This window comes from Leptonychotes weddellii, chromosome 5 (assembly GCF_054177405.1).
Source record: "Leptonychotes weddellii isolate Sample4059 chromosome 5, ASM5417740v2, whole genome shotgun sequence".
Taxonomy (NCBI): Eukaryota; Metazoa; Chordata; class Mammalia; order Carnivora; family Phocidae; genus Leptonychotes; species Leptonychotes weddellii.
This window is the reverse complement of record NC_138373.1, coordinates 34,608,413-34,633,370: the sequence shown is the minus strand read 5'-3', so window position 1 is coordinate 34,633,370 and position 24,958 is coordinate 34,608,413. Positions and strand designations below refer to the sequence as shown.

At 58.2% G+C, this 24,958-nt stretch overlaps 1 protein-coding gene across 5 annotated transcripts in view; it reads left to right on the top strand.

Moving 5' to 3' along the window:
- CRAMP1 (cramped chromatin regulator 1) overlaps positions 1-24,958 on the top strand; it is a 58,571-nt gene that overhangs the window by 20,731 nt on the left and 12,882 nt on the right. For 4 of the 5 annotated variants that reach the window (XM_081820366.1, XM_081820363.1, XM_081820365.1 and 1 more), the window contains 9 exons: positions 4,151-4,234; positions 7,453-7,501; positions 16,340-16,425; positions 16,875-16,998; positions 17,977-18,058; positions 18,455-19,618; positions 21,949-22,126; positions 24,041-24,222; positions 24,306-24,380. In XM_081820366.1, coding sequence (XP_081676492.1) covers positions 4,151-4,234; positions 7,453-7,501; positions 16,340-16,425; positions 16,875-16,998; positions 17,977-18,058; positions 18,455-19,618; positions 21,949-22,126; positions 24,041-24,222; positions 24,306-24,380 — 2,024 coding nt within the window. The remainder of the gene's footprint in view (positions 1-4,150; positions 4,235-7,452; positions 7,502-16,339; positions 16,426-16,874; positions 16,999-17,976; positions 18,059-18,454; positions 19,619-21,948; positions 22,127-24,040; positions 24,223-24,305; positions 24,381-24,958) is intronic. The other variant, XM_081820362.1, reaches the window with a different exon arrangement.

Genomic DNA, 24,958 nt, shown 5'->3' with positions numbered 1-24,958 from the left:
CTTCTTTATCCAGTCATCTGTCGATGGACATCTTGGCTCTTTCCACAGTTTGGCTATTGTGGACATTGCTGCTATAAACATTGGGGTGCACGTACCCCTTCGGATCCCTACTTTTGTATCTTTGGGGTAAATACCCAGTAGTCAAGCAGTCTCCTTTTGTAAAGGGTCAGATGGTAAATATTTTGGGCTTTGGGGTTTGCAGTCTGTCGAAGATGTTTGTAGACAAAAGGTAAGCAGGTGTGTGTTGCTGTGTTCCAGAAACAGTTCCTTCACGAAAAGAGGCTATGGGCTGTGTTTGGCCTGTGAGCTGTAGTTTGCTGACCCCTGCCCTAGAGAAATCCTTCCTCACTGCCACTGGCCAGTGTGGGAGCCTTTGGGGATGGAGCACCCAAGCTCCAGACGGTCACAGTTGTTACCTGACCCTGTCACCTGAATATACTTACCTCCGAATCTCCGTGGACATCTGTCACCAGTCTTGTTGGTTGTACCTCAGAGCTTTTCGGGTCTGTCCTCGCCACCTGGTCAGGACAACAGGGGTTGGTCCTGTTCCAGATCATCGCTGTTCTCCCATGGCCCAGTCCCACCGTTCCAAAGCTGCCCCTCACATCACGAGATCCCCACCAGGTGTGCCTCCTCCAGGCTGCCCCCTGCCTCAGCCCCTCCCACAGCCCCGCCAGGTGCTCTCATGCTGACCCGCGGGCCGGCGGGAGTGGGGTCTCCACCATCCTGGTACCTGCACTCCTGCTCACCTTCCCAGACCGAGCGTCTGTGCCGTTCTCCTGGAAATTCCTCCCTGAATCCTTCCCTGCCCCTCCTGCTCTCTGAGTGTGGGCCGGCTCTGTGCCTGTGGCTGAGGACGTCCCCTGCAGGGCAGACGAGAAAACCCAGGCACAGCCATGCAGGCCCTCACCCGCCCCCACCGAGATGGTCGGTGGGGGAGCCGAGACCCCCCCTTCTTCCCAGACGCCCTCCGCCATGTGCTCAGTGCAGATCCTTACCCCTCCCGCGAGCACCAGCTTGCAGGCCACTTTTCACGCCCCTGTGGGGTTTCTCTCTGCTTCCTGTTGAGTGTCCTTTTGTTGAGTGATGTCACTACAGGTGAATAAGTTTTTACTTTTCCTTTTGGACCGGCAGGTCACTTCTGGTGGTTTTAAATAATGCGCTTGTGGACATCCCTGTTCACAGGGCACTTTTCTTCAGAAGCACTTTATTCAGGTAAATTACAGGATTGAGATCAGTTTAGTTGCGTCTCGTTGTGAGCGTCTCGTTGTGAGGGCTAATTGTCCTCTGTGAGGATGAGCATCAGGCCTGCTGGCCTGTTGAGCACACCCCACCCGTGGCCAGTCTTTCTCCACGGCAGGACCCCGTGTGCAGTGCCTTCATTCTGCTGAGTTTATGGCCCCACTGAGCTGCTCTCTGGCCAGCACGATGCTCTTGTTTCCACGAGTCCTTTCCAGGTCCCTTTCCGGCTTGAGCGCCTTCACTGGATACCTCGAGCGGTGTCCTTCCGGTCCTTGCAGGGGACACGTGTCTCAGTGTTTGCGACACATAATTGAAGCCACCTGGGAGGAGGGAGGGCTCAGCACCCCAAGCCAGTCCCTCCAGCTGCAGGGGCCTCCAGCCCAGCCTGGCGCCTTCATGGGGAAAGTAGATCAGGAAAGAACAGTGGGTCTGGCACCTTGGGACGGCATATCCGTTGACGTGGATTGCCATTCTTTCTGGAGACCTGTGGAAATGGGCTGTTGATTGCCACGCTTTGGGGACCATCCCTAGGTCATACTTGGCAGATATTTTGCTGATACTCTGTTGTTTATTGGCTTTCGGGGTTCCTATGAGCATTAACAGAAGATTCTCTGCTGGCCTGGGTGTGTGGCAGCCAGTCAGCCACGTTTTGTTCTTTACCAGAGTGTCACCATGCCGTCCGTGTACCTGCTGGCTGTGCATGTCCTTAGTTGACCATGCTTCTCAGATCACGAGTTTATTTGAAAACATCAACACTGGTCCAGATCCTGACGAATCTAAGACTTAATAACATCTGTGGTCTTCACAAACCCCTTCCCTGCCTCCCGCAGTGGCCCATGTGCCCACTGTCCTTCACCTGACCTGTGCGCTTCTTGGTGGCTTAGTGGGTTTAGCGTCTGCCTTCGGCTCAGGTCATGATCCCGGGGTCCTGGGATTGAGCTCCATGTCGGGCGTCCTGCTTGGCAGGGAGTCTGCTTGAGGATTCCCTCTCGCCCTCTGTCCCTTCTACATTCCCCTTCTCCACCCCAATACATAAATAACATCTTTAAAAAAAAAAACAGTGATCCCGTGAGAAGAGCTTTCTTTCTGTTGAGCTGATGGTTCCAACAAAGTTACTTTTTTTTTTGAGGTTATATTTATTTGTCAGAGAGAGAGGGAACATAAGTAGAGGGAGTGGGAGAGGGAGAAGCAGGCTCTCTGCCGAGCAGGGAGACCGATGTGGGGCTCGATTCCAGGACCCTGGGATCATGACCTGAGCCGAAGGCAGATGCTTAACGACTGAGCCATCCAGGCGCCCCTCCACCAAGGTTTCTGGCTGGTCCTGGTGATCTCTCCACGTTGGTGGCAGCCAGGTGACCACATTAAGCCTGAGGGCTGCCTGCCCTTTGTGGTGTGCTGGCAGTTACCTCAGGGCTTGGCGCTGCCCAGCCGCCCTCCCCTCCTCAGCCCCTGGCAAGCTCGGATCCACTTCATGTCTCTGCGGGTTTGCCTGTTCTGGACATTTCATAGCAACAGTATCAGTGTGTGGCCTCTACCTGAGCACCGTGTCTTCTCAGTTCATCCACTTCGTGGCAGATGCTAGAACTCTATTCCCTCACATGGCTGATACCATCCCACTGTGTGTTCCGTGCTTGTTTATCCACTTCCTAGCCGTCTCAAAGTGTCCTGAGCAGCGGTCCCCCATGAGAGTCCTGACGAGGCCTTGGTCTTTCTCTGAAGAACCTTCAGGAGCGGTTGGTGGATGTTAGTGGAGTCCCAGGCTCCTGGCAGCCTATGTGAGGTTCAGAACCTTCGGTTTAGATCATTCGTTCAATGATCTAATTTTCCACTTACTAATGTATTTTTGTTTTCCTTTCCTGGTGACTTAATCATAAGCACTGAGTGTTAGGAGTTTGAAAAGAGCTCTCTGAGGAGAAGCCAGAGAGAGCCGTTGTGAGGACAGTGGAGGGACAGGCTGCCTGGGTCACTGCTCTGTGACGTGGTGGGGATGGCACCAGACTGTGCTGGGCCCGGGCTGGCAGATCGCACTCAGGTTTGGCTTCAGGTAACCTGGAACTCAAAGCATCTCGGTCTTAAGCACAGAAGGATTTGTTCTCTCATGTCCAAGACCGCAGGGAGACGGTCCAGGGCGGGCATCGGGGACCAGGTCTGCCCTGTTCTGCTCTGCCATCCCCTGCATGTTTGTGTCCAGAACGGCTCCAGGCAGCAGCTCTGCAGGGAAGAGGGGTGAGCCAGAGGGCCACATTCGTCCTGGGTCAGTCTTCAGTCATGTCAGGAGCTTCTGGAAGTCTCGGGCTCACACCAAAGGCCAGTGGCCCCGTCTAGCCCCAGGGCAGGCTGGGGCGTGTACTGTCTGACCTGGATGCGTTGCTTCTCGAATGAAGTGGGTCTTTTGCTGAGGAGCAGGGGGAGAGTGGGTATCGGTACTTGCAATGGTGGGGGGCTGCATTTCCTCTTCCGTCTGGCCCCAAGCCCCTGGCCATTGGTCAGTGGTCAGATGGCCCGACAGGTCAGCTTCCTCGGTCCCGGGTCCGCTGGCCTCACACGGAGCTCAGGTGGGTCTGTGTGTGCAGAGACAGATGCTGTCACCCCACCTCTGCCTCTGTGGAAGCTGGCCACGCGGCCATCCCAGTCTCTCCCCCTGCTGTGAGGACTCACTTCCTAGCCCCTCCCCAGTCTCTCTGTCTGACTTCTTATCTTATTTTGTAAATTTGAAAACCAGCCCCTTGTTCCCATGTGCGCCTCACTTGTTTCCCCGGGGTTGACGTCCTGGGGGACCAGCGTGCAGTGGTCGAAACTGCAGATGAGGAGCATGAATGTCCCCCATGCTGGTCCTGTGCCATGAGCTGGCTGACCCCGGCATGGGTGTCTTCCCATTGTAATGCATGATCCTGTCTCCATCTTTCAGTGTTCTCCCGCGGGCTGAAGAAGTCGTCCCAGGAGCTATACGGTCTGATCTGCTATGGCGAGCTGCGGAAGAAGGTCGGGGGCTGTGAGTATGGGACGCCAGGGGTCCCTGCGCTGCTTGCGGCCCCCCACCGGCAGGGCCTGCCCTCCTGTCACCATTGGTCTGTGACGCCAGGGCTCTTTTCCTTCTGACTAGAATCTTGAAGACATTTTGGGGTGCAGTGGGTTGAAGAGCACCCTGGCCTCCACATACCTGCACCTTCACTTAGACTTACATGTTGCTGACACTGGTCACTTCGGAGCGCCCCCACCCCACGTGTGCACTTTTTCTTGCTCGGCATCCTAGCAGGGCCCTGACCCTTCATCCTGTGTCCCCTGAGCTCAGGCACGTTGTCCTGCGTGCCCACAATCCTGTTATCAAACAGGTGCCGCGGTCTTACCGAGTCCCTGTCTGTGTTCCCAGAACACCCAACACCCAGTCCAGTCACACCGGTTGGGGCGCCGGCTGGGGCGCGGGTTGGGGATGTGGTCCTGCTTGTACCTGTGGCCCCCCTTGGAGCTGTTGATGGGAATAGCCTCGCCTTTGGTCTTGCACGACACTGGTACTTAGAAGGGTCTGGGCCCCTCCCCGTAGGTCCCTCTGCTTGTCTCCTTGTAACCAGATTCTCATTAGATGTAGGGGTGCTCTGGCCTTTTGGGGGCCCTGAGCGTCCAGTGGCCAGCCTCGCCTCCTCGTGCGGCCCCAGTCGAGGGGCATCCTTGTGTCTGCAGGAGCCACTGGCCACCCTCCCACGGTGAAAGGGTGCTCACCCAGAGGGCCACTCCAGAGGCCCAGTGAGACCATGTGAGAAGGTCGGAAACCATCTCCTCCCTGGTCACCCAGCACGCCACCATTCAGGGGGCGGCGGGGCGGGGGTGTGGAAGCAGCAGAGGGACAGGGAGGATGGGTGTCCATGGTTCGTGGACTGTGCTGCACACGCCCGCCTAAAAACCAGACAGGCGGCCTGGCTCCCTGACCCCGTCCTCCCCGTGGTCTGAGCACTTCTTTGTCACCCGCTGGCTTGTCCTGGGGTGCTCCCGAATGTGGTGCTGTACGGGGCACTGACTGCTCCCGGCCACTGCTGTGGTGGCCCCTCCTTCGTCCCTGCCACGTCCAGGTCTCAGCCCGTGCTCCCCCAGCCCATCTGAGTCCTTGCGAGGGTGGCCTGGCTCCCTTACCTTGGGTGGCTTACTGTCACCCCCCTTCCCTCCCCGGGCAGCCCTGAGACCCTGGCCCCAAGGGCCTTTGTGCTTGGACCTCTGCCCCTCTTTCTGCTGCCCTGCAGCTCAGCTGACCCCATCCTGCTGGTGACATCTCCCCAGTCTCTCTTGGCCCAGCTGCATGTCACACGTTCTCTCGCCCACGCACGTGCACACACCCCTGAGGTCCCACCTGAGCTCTTAGTGCCCTCTACCCCCGTGGGGCTTGTCCGCCTGAGCCCTGCCTGTCCCCCACCCATGGATCCACTCACTGGAATGCTGCTGTGTCGTTTTGTGAATCTTCGCAGGGAAGGGGCAGCCTTCAGCAGAGTGCCGTGGGTGCTGTGGCCTCTCATGACTGCTTGTGGGTAGGCGTTTCTGGGCTGTGCAGAAATTGTGGTCAGAGCATGCTTTTATATTAAGTTGCCTTTCCTAACTGAGGTCTCCGGACACAGGTGAGTCCTAAAACAGTGGACATCCCTGAGACTCGGACACTTGCACCATGCGTCCAGCGTCAGGGCCGCTGCTGCACTGGGTGGCGTCCCTGGGGCTGAGGAGGCTCCGTTTTGATGAAAACAAGTGTCCGTACAAGGCTCCTCGGCTATTAGGTGGCAGGTTTGCCCTCAGGACTGAGTCTTACACCCACAGTTTATTCCTCCTGCCACCGCGGCCCGGTGTGGTGCAGCCCGGTGTGGGGATAGGGTGCGGGGAGACAGCAGCCGTCTCTAGTCCTCACCTGTGTGTTCAGGCGGCTTTTCTCTGAAGGCTGGTTCCTTGGATGGTGCCCATCGCATGACTCAAACCCTCTAGTTGCAATGTCTCCACGCCTCGGACCTTTGGTCTGCCAGGCACAGGACCGACAGGCTCTTCCCTCTCTTTTGCCCATTATTTTCTGCTTCCCCTTTGATCTCTGCTCACATGCGCAAGGACCTCAGGACAGGCTGGCCTCCGGGTGGCGTGCTTGGCCCCGCAGACCCTGCCTCCCCGCGGGAATGTCTGCTGCACAGCACCCACGCTGCTGTGGCCTGTTCGCGTCTGGGGCAGGTCAGCGAGCGAGGCTGTGCGCCCGCCGCTCCCCTTTCTGTCCCGGAGGCCCATCTCTGTCTGGGCGGTGGCCCTGCAGCCTGCGGGACTTGCCTTGTGGTTTCTTGTCCTGTGTGTCTCTCAGATGCTTCATCTGTAAAGCCTTATGTTGTCTTCATTCTCTAAAGGTGTTTTTGCGGGACGTAGAGCTCTGATTCAATGGTTTTTCCTTTCTTCACTGTAAACATGTTGCTCCCGCCTCTCCGGCCTGCGTGGTTTCTGGGGAGAGGCTGCTGGCTGTTGTGTCTTCGTTCCTCCAGAAGGAATGCATTACTTTCCTCTTCTGCTTTGAGGATTTTGTCCTTGTCTTGGTTTTCCGCCTGGCTGTGTGTTTGTGGCTTGTTGTTTCTTCCCCCAGAAGTATAGAAGAGTTTAAAGAATTTTGCAGTGACCCCCAAACATCCACCACATACCAGGTTACTCAGTTTTCTTGCACATGTAATTTTTTTTTCCTTGCACATCTTGAGGATAGCACTAACACTGGGAGGGGGCAGAGGACCATGGCATTAGCTCCAGTGAAGGCGCAGGGTTTTGGTTCATCATCCACCCACCCTGGGAACCCGGGGATCCAGAGCAGACCTCGGCAGGCCCACAGATAGCGTGAGCCCAGCAGGAGAAGCATGCGTGGTGATAACCCTGAGGGGAATCTCTGAGCTCTGCGGCTAGGGAGGGGCGGAGGCTCAGTGTGGCGGGGGACAGGGGGAGGGATCAGCTGTGCGGAGGCAGGTAGCAGTTCCCCTGAGAAAGTCCGGGTGCATGGAGAGGACGCGCAGGTGGGGACAGCGCCCTCAGCCCAGGCTTTGTGGGAGGAGCTACAGCTGAAGGAGGGGTTGTGTTCTGGAAGACCTCACATCTTCTATAAAGGAGGTGCGATGTTTGCTTCCTACATTGAAGATAATTATCTGATAGCAACCTGGGAATCTTCACTGGTTTTGTTCCTAAGAGCTTCACGGTCACACTTATTTGCTTTTCCATTTGAAGGTATGGATGACAAGAATGCGACGAAGTTGAATGAGCTCATTCAGGCCGGGTAAGTGGGGCTTGCCTGTGGAGCACACTCTCACTTTGGGGCACTTGGGGGCTTCTCTGAAGCCCAGACCTGGAGGCTCGTGGTTCTCTTCCCTTTTCTCAACGAGGTCCGTAAGGTGCCGAACTCCCCAGAGTTCAAGCAGATTGCCGCTCGGAGCCGTGGGAGAGCGGGGGGGCTGCACCCGGGCTGCTCCCCATCTCCTTCTTCCCATGGGTCCCCTGGTGGGGTGGCAGCACTCACTCAGCCTTCGCCGCCTCTCGTTCCCTCCCCATCCCCACCCCCTCCTCTGCCAGAGCAAGCCCTCGCTCCCGCCTTCCTGTTGCCCTTCTGGTCCCGTTCCTGCGCTGTGCCCACCGAGGCTCCGCGCCCCTTGAGGCAAGGACGGGTGTGACGCCGTCTGCCGTCGAGGTTCTCCCGCTTGCTCTGCCCCGACCGCAGTGACCGTTCCTGTGGCAGAGATGGCCTGTGACGCGTGCCTTGTGCCCCATTCTTCTATTGCCCCAATGGAACTTTGGTTTGCCCACTGGCCCTCATTTCAGAGTTGGTCCTCGGGGCCTCTTTCACCCTGTCAGCCTCTCTAGTTGGTCCCTGGCCTCCCACCAGGTGTCTGACTCTGGGCGTGGCTCTCCAGCCCTATAATCACCCGCTCTTCTCTCCTCCCACCCCCCTCTTGGGACCGTCCCAATGCCGTACTTAGCTTTACGCCCCTCTGTGCTTTCCTTGGGCTGTGTGAACGCTCCCCAGGGCCTCTGTTACCTTTTCTGGGTGAGGGATCCCAGATCTAACTTGTCCCCCATTTCTGGCCCTGATTTAGAAATCCCGTTACGTCATAGACCTCTGCTATGTCCCAGCTGGAAGCCTTCAGCAGCTCTTCCTGGGAAGGCCCCCTGACTTCACACTCTCAGGGTCCCTCTTGGCCATGTCCCGCTCCTCTCCCCCGTCAGCCCTCTGCTGTTCTTGTTTGGTCCCCCAGCCACGCTGCTGCACTGCCCGGACCTTCCCCTATTAAACAGTCTGCGGGTTCTCTGTGTGCGGCCTTCTCCCCCGCTCCCCTCGGGCGTGGCCCTCGTTGATGGCTGCCATGTCCCTCCCATCCGTCTCACCAGAGCTCGTGTACTCTCCCCGGATCTCTGCTCCTTGTCCTGGATGGACCCACCGGCCCTCCCAGGCCCCTCCTGGTCGAAGGCTAGTTGGCCTCTGCGACGTCTGCAGGGCATGGCCTTCTTGCATCTCTGGTCGCTTTTCTCCCTCAGCCTGGTGTTGGATGGCCTGCACACCCCCATCCCTCAGGCATGAGCTCCTGACAGCTGGGGCTGGCTGTGTGGTTTCTGCTCTGGCTCCGTCCACCGTCCTCCCTTACAGATGCTCCTGTTGGGTTCCCGGGGTTGACTTCTGTGAACTGCCCCCGTTTGGAAGCAGGTGTGGTGGTAATGAGGATGCGTGTATCAGCGCCATGTGAAAAGAGCAGTGATTCACCCCATCTGCAGGGGAGCAGGCAGCCTTCACCACTGTGTCTTTGGGCAGGTGGAGCGTCCTGGAGGTGTGTGGATAAGCTCAAGAGCAAGTGACTCGTCACGGCACCCTGCCCCCCACTCACCTGTTGCAGCCTCAGCGTCTTGCCTTCTTCCCACCCTCACACAGGCCCTGTGGCTTTGGGGTCGAAGCTGAGTTTGTGGGCTCTCTGGGTGACGTGCATGCCTCTGGGGCAACTTTGTAGAGAAGGTGGAGGGTCCTTGGCGGAAGCGGTTTCTGGTGTTAGTGTCTCCCCCACCGGCGGGAGAGCTGCCCCATGAGTTGGAGGGCTTTCCCTGGATGCGATCTGGGGGAAGTCTTCTTCGCCTTTTATTTCACTTGCCCCAGACTGGTTCTTTGTGCTCAAGGGCGTCGGGGACTGGTTTGATGGAAAAACTGTGAGTTTGCTTGGCTTTGTCTTAGTCTCATTGTGAGAGGCAGCACAGAGAGGAGGGTGGCCTCCTGGGTTTCTGGAAGGACACGTGGGTCTGTCTCACGGGTGTCTGTCTCACGGTCGATCAGGTGTGGGGAAGGTATGTTGGTAAGTGTGAAAGTGTTCTTATGGTCGGTTTTAGGGGCTGGCAGAGATCGGAGAGGCCCTGAGCTGGGGGTCAAAGGAACGCATAAACTCCCACATACCGCCACGTCCCCACAGTCTCAGCGAGGAGCCATCCTAGTAAAGCCCGGAAGCGACGTGACTGTTAGGATGGTTCTGAACAAGCAAGGATCCAGGAGGACCATCTACATCTCCTGTTTGCTTTGAGTATTTAGTACCGTGCTACTGGGATATCCCGTGACCAGTAAACATCCATGTGTCTGGACCGATAGGATCAGTGATCGGGTGACTGTGTGGGGGACCAGAAAGAACGTTCCCATGCCACATTCCCCACAGTTTGTGTAGATACCCGGCCTGCAATAACTCCTCTGTCCCTCGGCTGTGGGCTGCGCACAGGGACTTCTGAAGAGGGCCACGTGGGGAGGCAGGAAGGAGCCAGACAGATGTGACCTCAGCCCCACAGCATCAAAGTCGAGGCCAACAGGGGGCAGGTCTGGTTGAGAGCGTGGGGAGGCATCTGTTCTCCCGACACGAATCCACAGACATGGGGTTGCAGCCAGAGTCACGTTGCAGCTCTTTCCCTGGCTGTCCTGGCGTGTAACAGCCGTGTGGGAGAGCTCACAGGGCCTACGTGCCCGCTCTCCAGACACCGCCCCCCAGATCATGAAGGGGGGTAAGTGTTACCGCTTGTGCCACCTTGCGTGGCTCAGGGTAAGGAGGAAGGCCGACGGGAGTGGTATCGTTTCTCACAATCATGGGTGGAGAGGTCTCAGAGCATCGTCCGCAAAGGTGTTTGCAAACAGCGGGAGCGCAGTGTGAGTGTCCTCTGACCCCACAGTGCCACTTCTGGGAGGCCATTAGGCCAGTGGCGAGCCACCTTTGTAAAGGTGCACATCCCAGCGTCACTCATGCTGGCAGGACGTGCACAGAGAGAAGCCTGTTCCTGGCGGGATGTGGGGGTTCTGCTCTCTTTGGAAGCGAGACAGGGTGTGTGTGTGTGGCCGCGTGGCCACAGCGGGGAGGCTCAGTGCGTAGCTCCCGCCTCACACCAGGGCTCTCTGGGGGTGGCAGGCACGCGGGGCACCCCCGTTCTTCACACTGATCTTCTGTTATTTGAGTATCTAACAAGCGTGCTTCTGTCCTGTTAGAGGAGTTCCACACTGGGAAAGGGCATTCTTTTTTATTAGCTTTAAGCTGCTGTGACCACGTTTGCCCTTTGCGGCGTTATTTATGAAAATGCGTGTTATCTGTATTCCTGGCAGCAGAAATACGACACTTGTGGCTTAAGTCTTGGGGCCTCATGACGAGTGGGTGCAGTCGCTGCCGGGAGGCAAAACTGTGTAGGAGCCCTTGGAGGGTCGTGGGGTGAGGGAGACGCCAGTGCCGGCCCTGAGACCTCAGGCGCGGGACAGCTGGAAGCCAGCTCCAGCACAGGGCCCGGGGCGGGCTCGAGAGGTGTCCACACAAAGGCTGGGCACCTTGGGCTCCTGCTTCCCTGCTCCTTCCTCCGGCCTCGTGTCTGTCGCGGGCAGGGGCCGGCCCTCATGTCTGTCGCAGGCTGGGAGCTCATGTCTGTCACGGGCTGGGGGCTCATGTCTGTCGCGGGCCGGCCCTCATGTCTGTCGCGGGCTGGGGGCCGGCCCTCATGTCTGTCGTGGGCTGGGGGCTCATGTCTGTCACGGGCTGGCGGCCGGCCCTCCTGTCTGTCGCGGGCTGGGGGCTCATGTCTGTTGTGGGCTGGGGGCCGGCCCTCATGTCTGTCGCGGGCTGGGGGCTCATGTCTATCGTGGGCTGGGGGCTCGGGACAGTTGCCAAGACGCAGCCATGGGCGCAGACTGCGCGCCCCGCTGGGACTAGGGTTTCTGACTGCCGTAGCCCTCTGCCACCCCACCCTGGACACTCCCTCCCTTGACCGGGTGACGGGTTCTTCCTCGGATGCCGCCCCAGCCCTGAGCCTCCGCAGAGTCTGTGAGTCGTGTGTCTGTCGCGTGTGACCGGGCAGCCCGGCACTCCTTCGGGCGCTGTGAGCGCTGACCTGCCAGGCCTCGGACCAGCCCATAGCTCCAGGATGGCCAGGGGCCGGGGCCTGGTCAATTGGGGCTCCAGGGAGCCCCCTCCCAGACCAGGTGGCGAAGCATGGTGACGCCGTGTGCAGGCCGCTCCTGTGTCTGCTTTGACCAGTGCGACTGAGAAGCACGATGGTTACTCTTCCAGTCTTCCAGAAAAATTCATCGTGAAAAAGTTCAAGTGTCAGAAAGGTAGAAACAGCAGTATAACAGACCCGATCTCCCCTTCACCTGGATTTACCAAGGGAGGAGCCACTCGAAGTTGGTGCTCATGTGCACCAGTTCTGGGGGCTCGGGGAGGGTGGTCCTGTGTGCGTGCGCGTGCACGTGTGTGTTTGTGTGTGCGTGGTGTTATTTGTCTTCTTGTGCTTTAATTTCTCTTCCTCCCCTGCTAGACCGGGGACTTGTCTGGCCTGCGGTACGGGCCGCTGTCCATAATGAGCTGTGAGCAGGTGCCTTCGGGACGTGTGTGTGCACGGTAGGACAGGACATAACAGTAGGACACAGCATCCTGTGTCCGCCGTTACAGGCTCCTGCAGGATAGTGTCCCTGCCCCGGGAGTCCTCCGTGCTACTCCTCCTCCCCAGCAATGTCTGCATAGCCTTTTCCAGAATGTCACTGAGAGGGCATCACCCAGCAGACCGCCTTTTCACACGGCCTTGTCCATCACCCCCAGACTCCCTCGTGCTGCCCCTTCGCGGTCCCTGCCTACGGCCAGCCACAGCAGCCCCTCAGCTGCTCTGTGTGCCCTGTCGCCCTGCCTCTCCCAGAACGCTGTCCACATGGGGTCACGCCACAGGTAGCCTTCTGAGGTTGGCATTCTCCACACAGTGGTGTTTATCCATCCCCCAGTGAGGAACACGGGCTGTTCCACAGAAGGAGCCACTCTAAACCTCCAGGTGTTCGTTCCATGTCACCCGGGCAGATCCGCAGGTGAGCGCATGCTGGCTTCGTAGAGAGCTGCCCGCGGCTTTCCAGGGAGAGTCCCAGTCACTGCCCACACTCTCCACGCTCAGCACTCAGTCTGTTTTGAGCCACCCTCATGGGTGGGAGGTGGTATCTCCTCGTGGTGTCGGTCTGCATTTCCCTGGTGACTGGCCACATTGAGCATCTTTCTTGTGCATGTCGCCCATCTGTCTCTCTCTGGTGACTCCTTAAATCTTGTGCCCATTTCCTTATCACTGAGTTGAGAAAGTTCTTGAAGTGCTGTAGACACCAGTCTTCTGTTGGATAGGCGATCAGCAGTGTGTTCTCCTGGCCTCTGGCTTGTCCTGCTTTCCTAATGCCTGTCACAGGGTGGAGGTACTCAGTCTGACTTCAGCATCACCTCCAGGAACTCTTTGTCTAGCTCCAAGTCACAGTGGTGCTCCGTGTCTCCTTGTGAAAGTTTTAGGGTTTGATATTTCCCTCCGTCATCTATGATTTGCAGTTCATGCTGTGGTTCGTTTTTGTGGCCTGTGGGCGTCTGTTGAAAGTCTTGTCCTTCCTCCACTGGTGCTTTTGCACCGTCGTGTGAGCCAGCGGGCCATACTGTGTGGGTCTGTCTCCAGGTTTCCCTCCTGTTCCACTGATGGATGTGTACAGTCTTCCACCAGCCAATACTGGTTTCCAAGAACAAAGCCAGTGGCCCATAAAGGTGAAGCAGAGTTGGGGGAAGTCAGTGCGGTGCTCGTGTGAAACAGCTCCTGTATTTAGGGCCGTGGAGGATTGATTCAGCTAACTTCCCATCCGTCCTTCCTCAGTGAACTGAATGTCCTTTCGTCGTAGAGCTATAGGACTCGGGAGCAGACGGACTGAGGAGAGCCCTGAGGTCACCTCACTACGACGGTCACAGGCCAGCAGCATAGAGTTAGCAAAGGCTTACTGGGCTCATCACGTGACTTTGCAGAAAGGAGAAAAGACCTCTCGTAGCAGAAAGGAAAGCCAGACTCCCGTGCGCATAGAGGAACTAGCCTGTTGTCTGTTTTGTCAGAGCAGCGACAGTGGGGCCGTTGCATGCAGTCCTCCATGTGACCCTCGATCAGAGGTCAAAGTGTGAGCCTTCTGCAGACGGTGCCTCTTAAAGCCCCGTGCACTGGTGGCGCGCCTGGCCTGGCAGTCGTCCTGCTGTGGCTCAGCTCCAGGGCGGGCTTGAGGACGGGGGACACGGACCACATCCCCGACTGTGGCCAGGCCCACGAGGCCTTCTGTCTGTGAGGAAGAGCAGGGCTTTGCCTCGTCAGGCTCTAGCCTCAGGACACTCGTAGGAAGGACTTGCATTTGGGAGAAAAGAAAAGGGATTGTGATCTCAGGATGTCTTCTGGTTATACAAAAGGGGCTGCTCAATTTCACTTAAAAACACCTAAAAAAAAAAGGAAGTCACAAAAGAGCAGTTTAACGGAAAACGTAATCATCACAAACACAGGTGCCCGGTGGCGCGCCCCCCCCCCCCCGCCCCACTCTGTGTTGTTGGTTTGGCACAAATGCAACAAGAAGTGATGGGCAGTGAGCCTCACCGGCCCAGAGCCGTTGACAGAGACCGGCTGGGACCAAGCCCACCTTTCCCTTTCACACCCCCACAACAGCACGTAGCCGCCTCTGCTCCACGGGGCCGGGGTGGCTACGCCTCAGGTGTTTGCCCAGTAGAGCGGGGTGCGCGTTCCACACACACTCGGCCCTCTGGACCACGCCGCCTGACGCAGTGGCGGGAGTGGGTCTCCTGGGGTCCCCTGGTCACTTTGACAGCCTACCTGTAGCTCAGCGCTGCTCACGGTGCCTGTGTCCGAGTCCCTGCACAGAAGGGGCTCAGCCAGTACTTGGGCGCGTGCGTGCAATGGCAGCTGCTGTGGAGGCGTTGCCGCTGGAATCCCATGAGACCGGCTGCCGCAGCCTGACCCTGCCCCACGTCGCACCGCCCTGCTTGGCCTTCTAAACACCCTCTGGGGGCCACGGTGAAATCCGCTGTCTGGGGGGGTCCGAGCTGCTTCCCTTCCAAGGAGGAGGGGTGTGCGGCTTTGTTTCCTTGGAGTGAAAGTTGTGTCTGGGACCGCCCGAGGCCGGCCAGCTCCTCTGCTCCGTGCGCACACCCAGGGCTCGTCTTCCCGGCGGCGCGCAGGCACAGTGGTCTCCAGTTTTAGGCAGTACTATTTCAGAATGATCCGTCCTACAGCTCCGTGAAGCATACACAGATGCAGTCGTATACAAACGTCCAGTGATACAAACCCTAACCCAGCCACCTGTCCCCGTTCCCCTCCAGAAGTAACCATGGACACAAATTTCATGTGTATCTTTGACTTTTTTTTTCAGGGACTTTATGTGCATAAATATATGAATGCAAATTTAAGCATGTACATTTATATGATTTTTTTCACATACTTGGAATCATACCACGCATTCTGTATTGCATTCTGCATGCATTTTGTAACTTTATCGCCGAGGTTGTCTTAGAAACAAAATGGCCAGGACAGAGCAGCTCTCTCCTGGAGGGATCACAACATTCCAAGAATTGGTTATAAAAGCAATATACCATATGCTAGAGCCTTTTAGAGAATATAAACCTGTATTTGTAGCCACTGGGTAGCTTGGCCAGAGCCTTTCCTGTGACTTCTTGGGCTTCTGCGGAGATTTTGTACCAGAAGCGCTAGCCTGGACGCACCATTCATGACTTCTGTTCCAAGCAGAGCAAGGGCCGCAGCATCCCTCCAGGTCCCCCAATCTTCCAGAGTTGTCTTGACTTCACTGTCATGTTTCAAAACAGCCAGCCTTTTTTGAGTATATGCGAAGCATCCGAGTGTGTGTTGGTTTTTCCGGGGGTTTTTTTGTTTGTTTTTTTGTTTTTGTTTTTTTAAGATTTTTATTGATTTAGTTGACAGAGAATGAGAGAGAGAGGGAACACAAGCAGGGGCGGAGGGAGAGGGAGAAGCAGGTTCCCTGCTGAGCGGAGAGCCCGACGTGGGACTCGATCCTAGGACCCGGGGATCATGACCTGAGCCAAAAGCAGACGCTTCACCCACTGAGCCAGAGAGGCGCCTCACCAAGTGTGTTTTTTGAAAGGAGCTCTTTTTGTGCTGTTCTGTTCATCAGTTACAGGGAAATTCTTCATTTTGTGTTATTTTAACATTATATAAGTTCTGGTCATGGCACTGTTCACACAGAGTGTTATCCCCAGCTGTGACAGATCCGGGGCCTGCCTGAGGTGTGTTTCGGAGAGCGCAAGCAAGTGGCACTGTGTCTAAGGGCTGTGAGTGGCGACTGTTCCTTGGGCCCCGCCGGTGTGGCTGACAGAGGGACCACAGAGAGTTGCTGATGGGGAGTGGTGGCCACCTTGAGGGGGGCTCACACCTTCTGCTCTTGAGGGACCCTGAGGACGAGGAGGAGGAGGAGAGAAGGGCGTGCATTTGACGTCCGACAGGCTTCTGCACAGTGGGCTTTCCGGGGATGGACAGCAGCTGGTGCCACACCACCTACCAGGCTGGAGGTCGGGCATGCTTCCTGTGAAGGGCCGGGGTGCTCTTTGCAGTGCGAGGCATGGGCAGGAAAACAGTGGGACCTCCAGAATCGCGGTGTGGTCTCACCGTGTGCAGCTGCCTGTGACCTTGGGAGCTTCGTGAGGACCCTCAGCCAGGGCCCTCGTCTGTCCAAGCTCTCACGGGCCCTTCTGTATGTGCTCGGCGGGGAGCGGCCGTTCAGTGAGAGGCCTCACTGTTTCCCTCAAACTCTTCCTAGGGCCACCACCGTGCGCTACAAAGGGAGAAACCTGCGGATCAAAGCGCCTATGTGCCGTGCGCTGAAGAAGCTCTGTGACCCGGACGGTATGTGATCTCGGAGGTGGGGCTGCTCCCTGTGGTGATGGAGAGGCCGAGCTGGAAGTGTCTCCCAGTGGCTCCGAGTCTCCTTCATCTGCTCCTGCCCATTGGCAGCACCTGGACTCGAAACCCCTTGTCACAGCAGTGTGTCCCCTTAGGAGATCAAGTTTAGCTCAGAAGCCACAGCCTTTTCAGACAAAGTGCCCGCTAGTGTCACAGGCAGGTCTCTGGTGGCCTCTTGTGGCCTGGTCCGTGGCTCTGGCTCGCAAATGCACATGCGGCCATGTTGGCGTTCTTTCAGAGCACGGGCCCCCGCAGCCTTCTCTGCCAGCCTTGCTTTCACACACAGCTTGCCCAGAGCTCCTCGTTGATTCTGTTAGTTGTGTGTCCAAGCCCGTGGCATTCTGCATCGAGGTTCACGTGTGCCAGGCTCTCACGGCCCCTTCTTGTCACAGGCTTGAGTGACGAAGAGGACCAGAAGCCAGTGCGCCTGCCCCTGAAGGTCCCGGTCGAGCTGCAGCCAAGGAACAACCATGCCTGGGCCCGCGTGCAGAGCCTGGCCCAGAACCCGAGGCTCAGGTAACGTGGCCTTTGGCATCTCGGGGGAGAGGTGGGGTTCCCCCAGGGCACTGACAGAACATGGGGGAGTGGCCTCAGACCTGGGGGTCCTGGAAACATCGAGGTACGGTTCCACACCTGGCAGGGGCTCTCGGGCCAAGCACGGAAGACAAAGACATGTGGTTAGCAGGTTGATGGTGACAGAATCTTTCCCCTCAAAACCCCTTCCACGGCTTAGTATCTCTCTGAAGATTTGTGTCTGACATAGACACAGGGCATCACTGTGAGTATGGACCGTTTTTCATTTAGACATTAGACCTCTTTTTTGATTGAGGTAGAATTCTCCTAACCTACAATTAACTGTTAACTCGTTTTAGGGTGTCCGACTCAGGGCACTGAGTACCTTCACACGGTGTTGTGGGATTGTCCCCCTTCTCTGGCTCCAGGACATTTCGTTACCCCAAAACCTGGTACCCACCACGCCTTCACCCTCCCCCCACCCCCACCCCCCAGCCTCCGCTGCCAGTTAGATGTACCCGTTGTTCACGGTTCTCGTAAGGGGAACGGTACAGCTTTCGGTCTGCTGCCTGGCTGCTCGCACTGAGCCTGACACTCCATCTGTGTCAGGACTTCTTGCTGCCACATGGATTTAAACTCTCTTGCTATTCATTCAGGCTGGCCAGGCCCAGCTTCCTGGATCCAAAGGGCGCTAACAGAGTAGTGTGGTAGGTTGTAGCACGGTCCACATCCCGGGAGAGATCTCGTACAACCTGTAAAGGGGACGTGAGATATACATGAATCTAGTGCTCTCCATTTAAAGGGCTAGTTTTTAAGAAAAGGACTCAGTGGCCCTGCAGGACACCGTGCCTCCGGCCCCTCCTTTGACACCCCTTCCGCAGTCCGTGGCCTCATCTTGTCTTGCGGCCACAGCCTCGTACTCCTCAGGAGGGTCTCTCCCCTGTTAACAGCCGCCCTGTCCTGCCTGTGGTCTCTCTGCAGGATGATTGTGGAGCTCCACCGGAAGGTCTCCAGCCTCATTGAGTTCCTGAAACAGAAGTGGGCGCTCCACGAAGTGAGGGTCGTATCCTTTTCCTACTGACGCAGCCTCGCCCACACTCTGCAGCTCCTGCTGCCTGAGGACGCGGCCTCGCGTCTCCGTCCTCCGAGTGCACGGGGCCCCGTGGGCGGTGCAGAATGGGCACTGAACCGCTACAGCACAAGCGGCCACTGTCTGGCCTCTGTGGCAGGGCTGGGGGGCGAGCAGAGCATCCCTGCCAGCAGGTTGAGTAAAACAAGCAAGGACACAGCCCCAGGCTGCTTGTGTCCTTGGCCGCCTGCCAGCCTACGTCCCCGCCAGGAGGGTGCCTGTTGGGTGTGCCATCGGTGAAGGAGGAAGTGGCCGGCTCGCGTCCTTCCCGTGGCCTGGCGGCGCTCAGCAGGGCCTGCTCCTGCAGCTGCTCCTTGACTGCGCTCTCAGCGGAAGACGCTCGAGGACCGGCAGCTGCAGCACTCGCGATCAGAGCCGTCGCAGGAGAAGGTGGCGCTGCACCTGTTCCCAGGAGAGAGTTGCACGCTCACGCCCCTGCCGGGGGTGGCCCGCGTCGTGCACTCCAAAGCCTTCTGCACCGTGCACTGGCAGGAGGGCGGCAGGTGCAGGCAGAGCTCCAGGGATGCCCACACGTTGCCTCCGGCCCAGATCCTGGGCATCCAGAGCGGGCAGGGCACGGCTAGGGGCCAGGTGAAGTGTCCACGGGGTGGTGCCGAGGGCAGGGGCCCGGGACGTCCCCCTCCTTCCACCGACGCCTCACAGAGCTCTGGAGAGAGTTCCCCTGAAAGTGCCCCTGGGGAGGGGGCCACCCTGAGCCTCAGCAGCCTAGACACTCCTGACAGGCTGCCCCCGGGGCTCCAAGATGCCGGGGGACGGCTTGAGAAGACCCCCAGGGCTGCTCCTGCAGAGGGCAGGGACGGCCCAGCCCTAGAGCCTGGGGATGTGACGTGCGCCTGCAGCCAGCTGCCAGAGCTGGAAGATGAGCTCTCCCTCCTTGACCCCTTCCCGCGCTACATGAAGTCCTGTCAGGACCTCATCATCCCCGAGCAGTGCCGCTGTGCAGACTTGCGGCCCTCAGGGTGCACCTCCCCAGAGACCCGCGTCCCCAGCAGTGCAGAGGTGGCTGACCTCACCCGGGCTGGGTCGCTATCCCCTGTCCGTGCCCTACTGGGTCCAGAGCCTCAGCCCAGCCCTGGGCTTCAGCCAGATGTTTGCACTAAAGACTCAGCAGACGCCCCTGCAGAGGAGCCACAGGAGAAGGTGAATCCCTCGGATCCCCTGCCTCAGGGACAGCCTGCTGCCAAGCCTCCGAAGGATGTCCCTGCCAGCCGGCTAGCCCAGCAGCTCCGTGAGGAGGGCTGGAACCTGCAGACCTCTGAAAGCCTTACGCTGGCCGAAGTCTACCTCATGATGGGCAAACCGAACAAGCTGCAGCTGGAGTATGACTGGCTTGCTGTGCTGGGCCCTGAGGGCCAGGCCCCCGGTGGGCAGGCCCAGGGCCCCCGCACCGGCTCCCCGCCCTCCACCTTCCACAAGCAGCGCCTCCTCAGCTGCCTCCTGAAGCTCATCTCCACTGAGGTCAACCCCAGGCTGGTGAGTGTGGGTCGAGGCACAGCCCTGCTGGCATTCTGAGGTGGGCAGCTGGGTCCTGGGGGGAGAGAGGCGGGGACCCGCGTGACTGGGCAGGACACGTGTCCTTCCCTCGAGCCGGGCTTTGTGGAGAGGGCCCAGCTCGCTGCAGACACAGGCCCTGTCCTCCATGGCTCACACAAGGCTCCAAACACCACAGTGACCAAGAAGTCATCCCTTATCAGGCTTCATGATGACGCTGAGCCATCCCTGCTGGCCAGGGGGAGCATGCAGAGGCGACGTGGTCACCATGGCCAGGAGCCAGGCAGGAACCTCGCAGATTGCAGAGGAGGAAATGGAAGGGTCGTTAGTGCTTGAGAGTGGCCGTCCTGGGAGCATGGTGGCACAGCTTCCGAGGAGGGAGTGGAGTGGGAAGGGGACGGACGGGGTGCCAGGACAGCGCTCGGGCTGGGTGAAGGGCTCTGGGGCTCCTCAGGGGGCTCCGTGGTGGGTGGTCCCTAAGCCTGGGGAGTGGCTGTTACCCCGTCCTGGAGCATCTGGTCCACAGACACGGGGCGGAGGATGCCACCGGCGAGAGAAAACCCAGTGGACTTTCTGGGGTGCTAGAGAACTGAGTCTAAAGCAGGGGCTCCTGAGGTGCAGTGTGTGCTGCGTGCTTGGGAACGCGGGGATTCACCAGTTCCAGGAGCAGCAGCCCAGGGATCGGAATGTGGGGGCCAAGAGGGAGTGGAGCCTGGGGACAGAAGGGGCTGTGGGGACCCTGTGGACCCATGAGTGCTGAGTCACGTCTGCACAGCACAGCTTCTGCTTCTCCTGGACAGACAGCCCTCCATGTGCGCCCTGCACGGCTCCGCCACCCTCTCCCTGGCCGCATCCCTGTGCAGCTTTTGCCGAGGAGAGGGTGCCCGGTAGAGCGCACGTGCGGGGACGAGCGTGAGTACTGCGGGAGAGGTGGCTCCCACGGGGTGGTGGGACCTGGGTGGAGACTGCAGGGGCCGAGGGGGAGGCCCGAGCGGGAGCAGTGGCCTTTAGAGGTAGTACTCTGGAGGCTGGTGCCCTGCGGGCAGGCATGGGCAGCGCTGGGGCGAATGGACAGATGATGAGTTTAGAGTGAGGCTCCTGGAGGCGAGAAGACTGGAGGGACAGGAGCATGTCTAGCGTTCCGGGGAGGGGGCCAAGGGAGGTCAGCTCCCGAGGAGCCCGTGACAGCAGGGTACGTAGGCCCTGGCCTTGGCCTTGACTGGGAGAGGACTGTGGGGTGGCTTGGGAGTACTGCAGAAGACTCAGAGCAGGGCGCTCAGAGCCACGGCCTGGAGTGGGGCTCTGCATCGCCGGGGGACTCGTGAGAGATTCACGTTCTCTGCCCCCCGCCGCAGCTGACTGTGATGTAGCTCACCTGTGAGAACCATTGGGTAGAGGCCGGAGTTGAGCTTGGAGCCTCTGCGTGAAAGGCTGGCTGGTCCTGTGGGCCCCCCACAGTGGCGGAGCGCTGCTGAGCCACTGCTGCCCACACCCAGTCCTCTGGCCAAGCAGGACCTTGGCAAGAGGTGGCTGGGCATGCAGGGGCATGGTTGGATGGTGAGACTGAATAATAAGCTAAGCAGGAGGGAACAGAACAGGTGAGGGGTGGGCAGGGGTCCCACGGAAAGGAAAAGGAGGGTCAGGATTGGCAGGGTTGTGCCAAAAGCAGAGGAAGGGGGTTCCATTATTTCACAGGAAGGTTGGCCCCGGTGGCCCCGGAGAGTGGGTGCTGGGGAGATTGAGGAGGGGGTCACCAGGGTGAGGATGGAGGTGAGGTGGAAGGAGTGTCTCTGTGGCGGGGACCCTGGCACTGAGCACAGCCTGAGCCTGGGCCGCAGAACCCCTGAGATTGGCATCCTGACTCAGCAGAGGGCTCCTCGGCTGTGACTGTTTTAATTCTAGAAATTAAATCTGTATTTCCTTCCTCTGACTCACAATCGGGAGAGGCCACTGCGGTTCTCTTAGGCAGGCTTTTTACAAAGACGAGTTCGTGTCCCCACCATGCAGCAACCCCTCTGGCCTTCCCGTGTCCCGCCTGCTTTCACCACGTGATGGGATTGCCTGTCGTGCCACCTGCAGGCCGCGAAGCCAGGAGGGAGAACGGTTGTTCCCCAGAGGCCCCACCTGCCTGGTGGCGGTTAAAAGTGGCGTGCTGCCTGCCAAGTGACATCAGGAATGCTGACCTTTGCCTCGGGGGATATGTGATCTCTGAGCCCGTTGGAGCTCCTCATGCCTCCAGCTCTGGGCCCCGCTCCCTGAACCATCGTTCGCAGGCTGAGTCTGGCTTTTGCTGTGGCCCGTTTCTGTCCCAGGCTCCAGAAGGGAACACCAGCTCCACGGCTTCAGTGAGGCCCACCCAGGAGGAGCAGTTGGCTACGCCCCCAGGAAAGGTGGTGACTGTCAGCTCCCGGAGCCCCCGCTGCCCGCGCAGCCAGACTGCCCTCCGCAACAGCAAGACCTTCTCTCCCAGCTCCACGCCTTGCTCCTCAGGTGAGGCTCGGCCATCCTGCCTGTCTTTCAGCGCATGGGGGCTGTGCCGGAGCTGAGGGCACAGGATGCCCGACACATGGCCCCACTCAGTGGGTTGCTGTCGCGCCGATGGTGTGTCGGAATGGAAATGCCCACCTCTCGCGGGGAGGGTGAGCGCCGGGCCTGTCACATAAGGCTTTGGGTCCTGGGGTACTGGAGCCATTCGGAAACACGGGGTGGCCCTTGCTAGTTTGGTCACCTTGGGGGATCTTTGTGAGGTCAGTGGAAGCCTTCGTAACATGCTGAATCGGGGGCTGAAAGCCTGAGAAGGGACTGTCTCCTTTTATGTTTGAAGAGTCAGGCCCGCAGGTAAGGGATTCCCCAGCCGTTTCCCTCAGTCTTGGAAGGGAAGGTGGGCTGACCTGCCAGTCTGAACTGTTGGTCCTTTGTCCAAGTTGTAGCCGGGGAATAACTTCCTTGCAAGGTCATTCCTTGGGTTTTCTGGTACCTGAGACGGCAGGGGTTGAGGACTGGCATGTCCTTTGTGTGCTGAGCCTGGGAGACCTCCACGCCAGGCGTGAAGGGCTGCGTTACCATCCCTGTGGGTGCGTGCTCTCATTGCAGGACCCTGGCCATCCTGGTCGTCTTGAACGTCCTGCGCCAGCAGGCGTCTCTGCGTCAGGGCCACGTGCCTCATACAAGAAGCAGTCCCGCATCTGTCCTTAATCTGACCCACGCAGGTGCGGTCACGTTTTCACTGAACAGATCTAGTGTCCTGTGTGTTAACAGTTCTAGAGTTGTTTTTTTTTTTTTTAAGATCTATTTATTTGAGAGAGAGAGAGTATGAGCAGGAGGGGCATAGGGAGAGGGAGAGGGAGAGAAAATCTCAAGCAAGTTCCAGCACGGGGCCCAACGTGGGCCTTAGTCCCACGACCCCAAGATCATGACCTGAGCCAAAATCGAGAGTCAGACACTCAACCGACTGTGCCACCCAGGTGCCCCGGGTTATTTTCTGTTCCGAGCGTGTCACCAGCTTTATGTGTTCTCTGTGTGGTGAATAGCCTTCCTGTGGAATGAGTGCTGTGCAGGGGGCCTCCGGGTAACTGAGCCTGGATCAGGTGTCTGCGCAGATCAGGGCTCAGGTAGCGATGGCACTCCTTCCTGCCCTCCACTCTGACTTCACATTTTTGTAATTTTATGCGGTCTTTACCATCCTTTCTCTTTCTGAATGGAGGATGTTTCTAGACCAAGATACTTGCAGTGCCAGAGTCCGAACTGGTGCTCAGAGGGCCTGAGTTTAATTTTACAGCTTTGCAAATAAAAACTAAGGAAAAGGGGGCCTGTCCCTACATGGATTGAGGGTGTACGCAGCGGCACCCACAGTAATGAAGGCAGAGTCTCAGAACAGTGGCTCCAAGATAAAACATTTTCTGTCCCTTTATGTCTGGGCTGTCCTTGGTACAATAGAGATTTAGAACGGGGACTGGCTGACTGCAGCCCACAGCCTGCTCATCAGGACGGCCACGCTCCAGCTGCAGAGCCCAGGGCAGCAGGGCCTGGAAGGCCCACCAGCCAGGCAGCTACTCTCTGGCCCTTTAAAGAGAAAGTTTGCTGACCTCTGGTCTATGCTAGGTGGTCTGGAAGGTTCTTCCAGCTGTCACGTGTCCTCGCAGGCCTATCTGCCCTTCCCACTGGGGATCAAAGTGGCAGAGTGCTGCTGTGCTCTCAGAGCCATGATTCACTTACGGTGGGAACTGCAGCTTCAGGGAGAAGGATAGGAAGGCAGGGTTTGGGGACTGAAATCTAGGAAATGCTTTTTAAGCAAACGGAATCAGCTGTCCCTGTTTCTTCCGGTTTTCTTCCGGAGAGAGCAGCTGTGTTCGCGCTGGTGATGCTGCCCGGTGAGTGGTGTGTTCGCGGTCCCTTGGCTTCTAGGTCTGAGAAACCCGCCAAGACCCCTGCTGGTGGCGGGCCCCTCCAGCACAGGTAGCAGTGACTCAGACGGCGGCCTTTTTGCTGTCCCGACCACTCTGCCGCCCAACAGCCGCCACGGGAAGCTCTATTCTCCCAGTAAAGAAACCGAACTGACTTTCCGTCAGCACCTAAACTCCATCAGCGTAAGTTGGGGGGGGCGTGCCATGCTGCCGGTGGGGGGCCCTGCGTCTAGGGGCACGCTCTCACGCCCGCACTGTCCTTGCAGATGCAGTCGGATTTCTTCTTGCCGAAGCCCAGGAAGTTGCGGAACCGGCACCTGCGGAAGCCCCTGGTGGTCCAGGTCAGGGCACCAGCGTGCGTCTGTGCCGCAGGGAGTCCTCGGCCCCTCCTTCCTTCTTATGCGGAGGACACACAGAGTAGTGATGGGGCCCTGACTGTTTCCTGAAATAACGAGAATCTTGGCACAGCATGTAAACCACTTGTAAAAAAGACAGGCAGTCCCGGGGATTCAAGTCCCACGTGTCCCGCTTTAGGATATATTTGAGGACTCTCGGAGCTGCTATTTATAAATACGCAGCTCGCAGAGGCAATTGACAAGGTAGATGGAGTGGCCAGAGGCCAGACTCTCCTGAGCTCACAGCACTGAAGGCCAGAGGCCCCGTGGAAGCTGTCTGCAGACCCAAGGGCACAGCCTGAGAGTGAGAGGCCTGCGAGTGCGGGTGAGGCGGGAATTCTGTAATGAGTCCAAGCTTAGAAATGTATGGATGTGGGTTGTTTGGCGATAAATGTACAGGTCTCTGTTCGTCTTGCTAGTCTCTCAGAAATCTCTTCCTCTCTTGAGTTTAATTGATGTAGAAAGGAGAGATTGCATGGCAGGTCTCAGGCAGGGCAGTGCACAGCAGTCCTCCCCTTAATCTC